This window comes from Cupressus sempervirens, chromosome 6 (genome assembly GCF_028749045.1).
Source record: "Cupressus sempervirens isolate cs-2001-9-10 chromosome 6, ASM2874904v1, whole genome shotgun sequence".
NCBI lineage: Eukaryota > Viridiplantae > Streptophyta > Pinopsida > Cupressales > Cupressaceae > Cupressus > Cupressus sempervirens.
Window position 1 is genome coordinate 387,768,300 of NC_143123.1, and position 12,098 is coordinate 387,780,397.

A 12,098-nucleotide genomic window follows, 5' to 3' on the forward strand; every position below is an offset into this window, starting at 1 on the left:
TTAATCATATGCATATGTTAGAGACAAGAGACTTGGTTAGAGATGGGATCTCTACCAAGTACAAGAGACTTGGTTAGAGATGGGATCTCTACCAAGTATATTTTGTTTAAGAGTTCACTCATTAATAGAGATCCCAGAGGCCTTAGAAGGTGCTCTTAACATGATGGCTTCCTAACTGAGAGTTATCTCATTAGAGGGTTAGGTAAGTATGAGTAGAGTCTCCTTCAAAAGAATTAGGTGGGTTTAGTATGGGAATTAGTACTTGGATGATTTAATAATATTCATCTTGTTAATTTCTAATAATTTTTTTATACTCATATATGTTTATGTTGTCTTTTCCATCTACTAACATTGTTACATGTTTTAAGCATCAATACTCAAGCTGGGAGAAGGCACATTACATCTAGAATGAATGGTCCATAAGGCAAAACACTTGGTGTAGGTTTTGCAAATGGGGTCACAAGCAAAGTGGGCTTCATCTTGGAGGAACTTCGTGGTTAAGCACACTCAAGTTGGAGTAGTACTAGGATGTGTGACCTAGAAAATCCTAGTGCTTTATCGTGGTAATGTCACCTAAATCCAATGAGTGCTAAGTGTTTCATTCATTCTCATGAGAGATGGATTCTTGTGAATAACTACCCATGAAACATGGGCCGATAAACTTGACTCAAAAACTGCACAGTTGAATCAAAATTTGTCTAACTATACTAATGAATAGGTAGGTGATAGAAAGAAAACTTTTTAGCCAATGTTTGAACACCTATTCCTTGTTAACAATACATCATAGTTGCATGGGTACTCATACCCATACCCATGGGATTCAAGTCGGGTACTAGTACGTGTATCCTGTCCTGATATTCGATGGGGTACTCAATGGAGAGCATCATAGCTAAGGACCTTGCTTAAGATTTCTTATTTTGGTTTCATTTTTTTGTGTTTATTGTTGTCCTCAATTATGAATTCACAAGAATCGACAACCCTACGCAATTTCTCATCAATTCGTCGCCATTATTCTCTAAGTTTGGAGTTCACAATGATGTTTCACAAAATCAATCAATTATCCATTGAATTGTCCTAAGTTTTATGTCCCGCGAACATCATTTTCAAAGGTTTCTGTCCATTTTTTCATTGTCTTTCTTGCTAAGACGAGTTTTTCTTCCCTAATTGCAAGTACTCCATTTTTGTTAATCCTCAAGTCCTTGATTGTTTTGTTTGATTTTGGTTTTGTTTTCATCCTAGGTTCATTTCTTCTTGAATTCCACTAGTTTCAAGCTATTGTAGACCTAAATTGGAGCTGTATTTTAAGAGATAATAAGGAATTAAGTAACTTGTGGGTGGGGTTTTTACGTTTGATTGCAATCCTTGTCCTTTGTTTAAAAGCCTGCAATGCGGAATCAAAATTCCACAAAGGCCTCTTAAGTCATGAAATATGGGATTTTTGTCAGTCATTGCATATCATTTACTTGCGACGTGGAATCAAAAGTCCAACATTACATATTTTCAAAGAAATATGTGAATTTTAGTGAGCTTTTAAAGCTTGATTGTGTACCTTCTCTCTAGTGTTGAATTGTTGTAAAGGTGCATGAGAAACCCATCTTTGGAACAACGGTTTTTAATAAACTTATACTTGTCAATGGACTTTTTGAGTTTGCTTGCAAGTGTTGTCTTTATTTTAAAAGAAAACATGTTATATTTGCAATGATGATTTAAAAGCCCGCGATAATAAAAAAGGGCATATTTTAACATGAGAAATATATTTGTAATGACATTTTATAAGCTTGTCTCAACTCTTTTAACTTGTATTTTGAGCACAAAAGCTTGTCTAAGGAGTGTTAGTAAACAGGTTTGTCCTCTCCAAAAACACCTTCACAAATGACTCTCGAATACCCAAAAAGAAAGACAAACCCTGAAACCAACAATAGAGTCACTTGTAATTATCTTGTCAAGTGCTCTCTGAATTTTGAAATAGAGGTACAGCTCCCTCCTTTTGATTCAAAATAAATAATTTTCTGATATGCCTTCAACTAGAATAGAAGGCAAAGAAGGAACACTAATCATTCATTCATCAACATGATATGAATGCGAACCTTAATTTAAATAATTTTGAAAGGAAATCAAATACATAGCACAGAGGCTATCTAATCAATCTTCCCGCTTACAGAGAAACAAAAGGGAAATTTGATATACACTACATGTATAGTGCATAAAACCTCAGGATTCCATGACACACAAGAAACCTTGATAAACGAAGAAGATCATATTCCAAACATGGATGGAGTAACCACAAGATCATTTCCAACTAGAGAAATGTAAATTCAAACCATAGGATCTAAAATTAAATTTCTCTTTATTCCAAATATGTAAATAAAACAACCATAGGATCATTTTATCCCTGCATCATAAACAAGTATGCAAAATAAAATCAATTTCTCCTTCCCTTCTCTGTTACAAATTCTCCAACTTAAAATGCCTTCCCTGTCTTGAAAAATGTCTGTACATTTTTCCACCCCAGAAGAACAAGAAGACGTTACAATTCTTCTTCACCCATTAAATAATTTTCAAAGAAGTTCAACTACCCCCCAACTTCTTCCGAACGAATTTAATTTTTATCTCTTTACTTTATCCCCCACTCCAATTTCACAAATCACTATGCAAATTACAATAATAATTAATTCTATTAAGAATTGATTATTTTATATTTTTCTTCAAATTCAATCCACTCCCGCTAACTCACTAGTTTACTTCTTTTCACATAATAATAATTAATTAATTCTTGTAGAATTAATTATGTGAGAGATTAATGTTCTTTTTAAATTAATTTGACATTTAATTATTTTGCATTTAAATATACTAATATTTAACTCTTTTAGGAATTAAATATTATATAAAGCAAAATAATTAATAAATTATTAATTTAAAAGCTTTCTTTTTCTTTTTTAATACCTTTTCACATAGTTGAGCAGGAGGGAAATACTTAGGGTTTCAAAACCCTAGGTGACAAGGTGTATGCAAGTTATTTTAAGAACAGACCAAAGATGTTATGACTAGTAAAGATGCATTAAAAATCCATCTCTATTATTAAAACATGTTTTTAACCTTGCATAGGGCATTTTAAAGTCTGTCCCTGCTATTTTGGAGTAATTTTTACTTGTATTTTGAGCTTCAAAGCCCATTGCTGGTCTTTCTAAGCTTGCATTGTGGACATAAAAGCCCGTCTAGGGCATTTTAATCATTTTTTAAAGAGTTTGATTTAGACTTGCAGCATCAACCATAAAGCCTGTCTAGGGCAATAGATGCGGGTTCTATAGGAGATAACTCGTTTAAACTTGTAACACCAAAGCAAAAGTCCGTCCAAGGGAAAACTGAAGAGATTTGCAGCTTGTTTTGATCTTTTCAAACTGCATGTTACCTCTATAGGCGCTGTTTTTCTCTTCTAATACAGATTGGCTTGCAATGGCATATCCAAACCACGTCTTACAAGTTTGAACTAGTCTTTGGAGTGCTATTCTCAAGCATTTTGTTTCTTAGTCATGGCCATTTGCCAAATATTCATGGACTGATAATGCATTGATATGGTGAGAGGATTTGGTCAAAATCTTCTCTATAGAGCTGCAAGTTGGAGATCTTTCCCAAGACTCATAATCTCCAGGATTTGAGGGATTTTCTTCAAATTATTTAGGACTTCTTCCTCATTGCATTTTTTATTCTCAAGAGGCACGCTTTCATTTTTGAATTCTTTTTGATGCAAGATATGACTTCTTATGTTTTTGTTTTTGTTCTCGTCTTGTATATATATTTTTGTTTATTTAGTTGTGGTAGCAATTAGTTTTAGTTTTTATTTTCTTGTGCAGATTTTTGTGTGAATATATTTGTGGATGAATGTGTGTGTATTCACACACATTTATTTTATTTAGTATTATTATTTTTAATTCTTTTATTTATTTATTTATTTTTAACTTGTATTCTTTTGGATATGTCTTGTTACTTCCTTTTTGAGCTACTTTATTTTTTGTCTCGCATTTCTTGTGTACATATTTTTATTTATTTTATCTCACACATTTATTCACTCGTGTATGTGTTTGTGGGTGAATTTGAATGTGTATAAACATTCAAATGTGCTAATATATATATACACATATATATATACATATATACACATATATACATATGTGTATATATGTGTGTTACTTTTTTTTTTGCTTTTCTTTTTATGTCTTGGTTTTTTTACGTTTTTTGAGTTTCTTTATTTTCCTTTTTTTGTTCTTTCTTCTATTATTTATACGCGTATATATTAACACTTATTTTATTATTATTTTTGTTTCTTTTGACTTATTTATTTTTATAATTTAGTTTTGTTTTTCTTTAATTCTTTTGTAGGTCTTCATTTTTCTGTTTTGAATTTCTTTAATTTGCTTTGAATATTTTTTAAGTTTTTTATTTTTTTCTATTCTTTTTTTTTGTTTTGGTGTATTTGGTTATGCATATGCTATTGTGTTCACCTAGTTTCCGTCTTGTCTTATTTGCACTTAGGTTCTCCCCTCTCTTTCTTTGTATGTTTCTCTTTCATCCTATTTGATGTTTTTAATTTCCTTTTTATTCCTTTTCTTCCTCCCTTTTTGCTTTACACATCGTCCTTTCTCCCCATTGTCCTATATCTCTTGAGTTGGCCTTCATCTGCTACTTTCATTTTTGCCTTTGGCACTCTCTATCATCCCAATGATGGACCACACAGTGTGATCCGAAACATTAATGCTAGGAACAATAACACAATGAAATCCAAAAGCTTTTACATTATACTGGATCGTGGAAATCTGATAATATGATTTTGTCATAACAAATCATTTTCATATTTTTTTAGTCTTTTTGTGAAAGTACTGCATTTTGAAGCAACCCAAGTTCTTTCCAAAAATTGAAATGCAAGTTCTTCACACAGAGAAAAAACTTCAAACATGCATATTCCCCCTTCTAAACTGAATTAAAAACCATATTTGTAAGTTACAAACTTAAATGTAATGTTTTTAATCATTAATGTTTACCTTTATTTTAATTTATCATTGTCTCTATAGGTATTGCATATACTTCATCTTGATGGAGAGGATGATTGTATTAAAATAACCTTCATGTTTCTTTTTAATGCTCACTATTGTATCTTATTATATCTCTGTAAATATTAGAATGTTTCTAATATTTAGTATACTCTAGAATAGAATGTTTCTATTCTATTCGACTCTCCTCTTTGTATATATAGATCAGTTTGATCTCTGATTAATTCATTCAAATTTTCCGCCATTTACATTTGTAACATGGTATTAGAGCTATTGCTTCAAATGGTTTTGAATAGTTTATAATTTCTTTCGAAATTATCTGCTCTAAATTTCGAAATTATTTCTGCCATTTTCTCTACAACCCGTCTAGGGTTTCTGTTCTGAGAAATCTGAAATTCATTTTGCAAATCCCGAGTTCATGTTTTTTAAATCGCAGGTTTCTTTGGCTCACGTCTGATCTTCTACAAATCGCGGGTTTCTACCGTCGTTTTTCTGCAACTCGGCATTTTGTGTGAGTGAAAACGTGTTCAATCCGCCCTTATCTGCCTGGATCCGTCTATCTCAAATCCGCTTGTTCCAAAATCTGCCTATATCTGCCATTTTTCTTGCAAATTTGACCTTCGAAGTTGCCGACTAGGGTTTTGCTCGAAACCCTAGTTTTTTGACCTCCAAAAAAATTTTCTGATCACATATTCTTGGTGGGTTTTTTGAAATCTCAAATGGGTCTTCATCAGATTTTTGTGGGTGCCTCGTTTTTTGTGCCTCAATTTTCGAGCCAGCGGATCCGAATTCCGACAACACTTTATTTTTGAGTTTTTTGAGCTCTTTTCTGGGTACTTCTCCAATTTTTCTGGGTCTTCCATTTTCTCACCTCGAAGTTTGTGCCATTTGAAATATTCACATATTATAAGCATCTGTATCAGCAGCATCAGAAGTCGGACTCAATTAAACAGTACGCCAATGCTGCCCAACACTCAGAGCAGAAAGAATCTATCTACCATGCCTTTATGGCCAGCATACCTGCAAATCATGTGAAATCTTCTGCCTGGTACATTGATTCTGGTGCCTCCCGACATTTCACTCATAGGCGTGATTGGTTTGTTGAATTCACTCCCTATTCTGACTCAGTAATCTTTGGAGGCGGTGAAGAATACAATATTGTCAGCAAGGGCAATGTTCAGATTCAGACTGGAGGAAGAAAACTCATGTTTCTCAATGTATGTTATGTTCCTGGCATGAAACATAATCTTCTGTCTGTTAGTCAGATTATGAAGCACTCTCCTCAGTTGGATGTCATTTTCAGTAGAAATAAGTGTTCGATTATTGATCGTGCTTCTCGCACTACCCTTGCTTCCGGTCTTGAGGATCATGGTATTTATAGGCTTGTAGATTCAGGCGATTCCCTTAAGCATGCCTTCATCGCCGAATCATCCGCTCTCAGCAGTCTCTGGCATCAGCGATACGGTCATCTGAACATTCAATATCTAGCACAACTTGCTTGAGATAATTTAGTCCATGGCCTACCTAATATTCAGACCCAGAACCATCGCGTTTGCGGAGCTTGCCAACCAGGGAAGCAACATAGGACACCATTTAAGAATGGTGAATCATGGCGGGCATACAGAGTACTCCAGCAAGTCCATGCTGATGTATGTGGTCCTATGAATACTCCTTCTATTACTGGGAACAGGTATTTTTTACTCTTTGTGGATGATTTCAGTCGCAAAATGTGGGTATATTTTCTGAAGCAAAAATCAGATGTCTTTCTTGTATTTCAGCAGTTTAAAGCTCTAGTAGAAAAAGAGTCTGGTTCCTCCATCCGTACTCTTAGGACCGATAATGGGGGGGCTTCTTCTGCTTTCTCTGCCTTCTGTACTACTCATGGCATTAGACGTCAGTTCACCACACCTCACACCCCTCAGCAAAATGGTGTTGTAGAGCGTCGAAACCGTACCATCACAGAAATGGCTAGGGCTATGCTAGAACATAGAAATGTTCGCAGAAAATATTGGGCAGAAGCAATATCCACAGCTGTCTACCTTCTTAACCGGTCACCCACCCTTGCAGTTAATCATAAGACTCCTGAGGAAGCCTGGTCTGGTCGCAAACCTAGGATCAACCATTTGAAAGTTTTTGGCTCTTTGGCATATGTATGGATTCTTGATGCCAAACGCACTAAGTTGGATTCCAAAAGCCAGAAACTTATGTTTACAGGATACAGTCACACACATAAGGCCTACAGACTGATTGATGTAAATATTGATCATTTAATCTTCAGTCGTGATGTTGTGTTTGATGAGGAATTTGGACCATTTCCGCTCTCTGACTCCCCACCACATTCCGAGATTCAGTCTTCAGCAATCTCTGACTTGGGTTCTTCTATTTTATATGAGTCATCTGATGCTACTGATACACCACCTCAGTCACTTCCAGATAATACAACTCCTGCTCCTGCTTCTCCTCCAGCTATTCCGACAGCATCTGATATTAGCTCCTCGACTCTTCGGCCAAAATGGTGGGCTCAAACGTTTGGTGATCTTCGTCCTGATGAACTCATTGAGGGTAGAACCTCTAGAAATAAGAGCCTTCAGCACAACACAGTTAATATAGCTCTTATGGCCAACATCCACAGTATCCCTGAGCCCCAGATATATGCAGAGGCCAAAGGAATTCCAGAATGGGAACAAGCAATGGATTCTAAGCTTCAGAGTCTTCAAAAGAACCACACTTGGGTTCTTTCAGATCTCCCTACTGGGAAGAAACCCATTAGCTGTAAATGGGTCTATAAGGTCAAGTACCATGCAGATGGTACCTTGGACAAATACAAAGCTAGACTTGTTGCTCGAGGATTCACCCAGCGCGAAGGCATTGATTATGAGGAGACATTTGCACCGACAGCCAAAATGAGCACTATTCGCATTCTTCTTGCAATTGCAGCTCAGTATGGTTGGAAAGTTCATCAGATGGATGTGAAGAGTGCCTTTCTCAATGGTGAATTACAGGAAGAAGTCTACATGACGCAGCCCCCAGGTTTTAAGGTTGCCGGTTCAAAACACAAAGTATGTAGACTCCAGAAGGCCCTCTATGGTCTTAAACAGGCCCCTAGGGCTTGGTACATAAAGATTGATCATTACTTGGTTACTCAAGGATTTCAGCGTAGTCCGTCAGACAGTAATCTGTATATTAAACACTCTGGTAATGATATTCTTTTTCTTGTTGTCTATGTGGATGATTTGATCATTACTGGAAATTCAGAACATTTGATTTCAGAAATCAAACAGGATCTATGCAGAACTTTTGATATGACAGATCTCGGATTGCTTCATTATTGTTTAGGTATTGAGGTTTGGCAGACTGACAACAGCATTTTTTTGTCTCAGTCCAAGTATGCCAGAAGTTTGCTTGATAGGTTTCGAATGCAGGATTGCAAATCTACCTCCACTCCTATGGAGACTGGTCTGAAATTGTCCGCACAATCTGTTTCTCCTCCTGTAGATGAAACACTCTTCAAGCAGCTAGTAGGTAGTCTCATCTACCTTACTACTACTAGACCTGATCTCAGTTTTGCAGTCAGCTACATCTCACGGTTCATGACAAACCCCAAGACTGATCATTGGATTGCAGCGAAACGTGTGTTACGCTATGTACATGGTACTTCAGATTATGGTCTTCTTTACACGAGGAGTATTACTCCTCAGCTCAGTGGATTCACTGATTCCGATTGGGCCGGCTCAGTTGATAATAGGAAATCTACTTCTGGCTATGTGTTTAGTATCGGATCTGCAGCAGTTACTTGGACCAGTAAGAAGCAACAGGCACATGCACTCACATCTACAGAAGCAGAATATAGAGGAGCTGTCAAGGCAGCTTGTGAAGCAGTTTGGCTCCGGCAGATGCTTGCAGATATGCATATTCCTCAAGTATGTCCGACTTCTTTGTTTTCAGACAATCAGGGCGTACTCAAACTTGCCAAGAACCCAGTGTTTCATGAACGAACCAAGCACATCGAGCTTCATTGCCATTACATCCGACAATTAGTAGAAGATGGATCTATTCAGTTACGCTATGTTCCTACCTCAGAGCAATCAGCAGATATTTTCACTAAACCCCTTGGTCCTGACAAGTTTGTTAAATTCAGGGGATCTATTGGTGTAGTAAATAGATTGAGCATTAAGGGGGGGTATTAAAATAACCTTCATGTTTCTTTTTAATGCTCACTATTGTATCTTATTATATCTCTGTAAATATTAGAATGTTTCTAATATTTAGTATAGTCTAGAATAGAATGTTTCTATTCTATTCGACTCTCCTCTTTGTATATATAGATCAGTTTGATCTCTGATTAATTCATTCAAATTTTCCGCCATTTACATTTGTAACAGATTGAGGTGTATGAGGCCCTCCAATTGATGGTGGTGAATCCAGAGTGGGGACAATGGTCCAATTCTAAGTCCTCTGAAGGAAAAGCGGAACAAAGGATCGTTGATGAGAGCTGGTGGTCCACAATGAGGTATGTTGCTGATTTTTAAATTTAATGTTAGTCTTTTGTTTGCTAATTTTCATACTAACAATTTTAAAAAATTTAAATTTCTAATTTTGATTATAATTTTTCTTTGCATCTTGCAGATATATTTGCTCTGTCATAGCACCCATTATAGATGTCATTAGATATGTTGATACTGATACTCCTAATTTGGGAGAGATATATGAGACTATTGACAACATGTTGGGGAAGATGAAGAGACGGTTGATGCATTGGTGGAAAATTATGAATACCCTGCTTCATATGAAAGCCTTTGCTCTAAATCCCAAAAGGTATGCACAGTAGGGTGGAAGGGGCCTCACATGTAATGATCCCAAGGTATTAGATGGCTTCACAAGAGCCATTGATAAGATGTATTCAGCTCAAGAGGCCTCTACTCTTCTTGCACAGTTCCTTGACTTCACCAACCTTCGGAGTGGTTTTGACACAGAGAGATCATATTGGATGGTGGACCTCGCATGGGAGACATACACTTGAGTGAAAAGCACTTGCCACTTGCCTCTTTGCATAGGTTGCTAGTTCCTCAACTACAAAGAGAAAATGGTCCACATATTCATTTATCCACTCTGTCAAGAGAAACAGACTTACCTCTAGACGAGCAGAGAAGCTAGTGACAATGCATCATGCTCTTCAACTTGTGGATCGTTAGACTCCAGAGTATAGGCAGACACTAGTTTTGCAATGTGATGTTAAGCCCAAGGATGTGGCCCAGATAGATGAGGAGGACACAACGCCAGGATTGGTTAAGGTTCCATTAGATGAGACTACACTTCCTTTGGAGGATGATAGTGAGGAGGACTCTAATTTAGATGCCATGGTGGCAGAAGCAAAGTAGGAGTAGTAGTCTGCTTCATTTTTCTATATTTTGTTTTCTATGTTGGATTTTAACATGATAATGATATATTGATACTTTATGGCAGTCCTCTAGCCTTTGGGCATATTTAGATTTTCAGATTTTTATAATATTGTTCACAGCTAAATTTATATTAAAATATTTTTTGTTCACATATTGATATGAATATTAACAATTGATTACTGAAATTGGTTATTATTTCCTAAATGGCATTCAAATGGTGTATGTTAAGGTTCTATAATGTTTAAATGACATGTTTTGTCCTTAGTTTCATGAGTGACGTGTATATTTGCAAATTTCAAAGTATATTATAAAATTTCCCTATATGTATATAGCCATCCCCCCTGTCCCCAAAATGACCAAAAAAATTTGCTGTTGCCGTCCCTATCCCGGAAACTCGGGGGAACATAGATTACAACTATGCTTGATAGCTTCCATGCCTCCGTTACCCTTATCTGCTGGGCAAATGAGCTTTTACAATGCTTTTTGAGTTTGTTCTTGGCCCAAGTTCCCACTATACAGTCAAACATGCAAAACTAAGTACATACCCAGCTTTTTCAAAAGTCCATGGTTGTTAAAGCATAATAATGGAAAACACACGGAGGTAGGTTCCACCAAAATATATGCTCAATACGTAACTTGAATTCTCACTTTCACAGAACATAGATCAGGTGAAAGATGTGAGTTTTTTTTTGGCTTGAAAGATGTGATTTTTAAATACTAAGTCTTCATGGACAATGTCAAAGTCAATGCTCATAAGTTTATGTTATATTGACCTAACCCAAACTATCTGTGGAAAAGGTCAATCACAAAGAAAAAAGATTTTCCATGCAACTGGCCAGAGTAAGATAATTCATACTGAATTGAACCAACACAAACAAATATAGATACCTGTTCCAGTGCAATACAGTTTCGACATATTTGGCGGATACCAAACAAATTTATGGATTTCATGTCATTCAATGCCTGCATATAGCACATAGATGTTATATTATGCTTAAAGGCACAACTTGGAAGAAAAGGAATATTCACTTTCACTAGTAATTCTTCATTACAGTCCATATAAATAGAATTAAGGAACACCATAAATGAAAATGATGTGGCAGTTTCCCATGTCAAGCATAGAAGCAAGTCATGTCAGAGAGAAAGGACCTTAATGGAACCAGTTGATGAAATACTAGAAATGCCACCAAAGATGTAGTTTCGCTTTGCCTCTGAAACATATGGAGCCATCTCCTCATCTCTCCTGGTTATCTATAAGACAGAAAGTGTTGCCATATCAAATAGATCATGAGTAATGTTTGTAACAAATATATCAATCTTGGAAAATACCACATTTCAATCAAATGATTTATAATTCTACTTAGCTCAAAGCCTGCAACAGAATATAATCAACCATTCTCACACAGACGAAGCATCTATCTGTTGTTTTCAATGGAAAATTATCTTTAAACATTGCACGACAACAAATGAATATCAAATATTGCTTATTTCACAGTTCTGGTTTGAAGTCTAAACTAGATATTGTATACGAGGCAATGCCTGGAATTTGTTTAGATATTCAGTTTAGTAATTGTTTGCCATTTGGTCTATATTATCAAAAACTTCTCAGACATAGTCTTAATCTTGTTAAATGGCATGTTTATTCTTAAAGGTC

The 12,098-nt window shown here is 35.9% G+C and overlaps 1 protein-coding gene across 4 annotated transcripts in view; it reads right to left on the reverse strand.

The window, feature by feature from the left end:
* The window catches only part of SEC8 (subunit of exocyst complex 8), a 254,137-nt gene that overhangs the window by 24,810 nt on the left and 217,229 nt on the right, over positions 1–12,098 (reverse strand). For all 4 annotated transcript variants that reach the window (XM_089788245.1, XM_089788243.1, XM_089788246.1 and 1 more), the window contains exons 23-24: positions 11,594–11,695; positions 11,333–11,407 (exon numbers count right to left, since the gene is read on the reverse strand). In XM_089788245.1, coding sequence (XP_089644371.1) covers positions 11,333–11,407; positions 11,594–11,695 — 177 coding nt within the window. The remainder of the gene's footprint in view (positions 1–11,332; positions 11,408–11,593; positions 11,696–12,098) is intronic.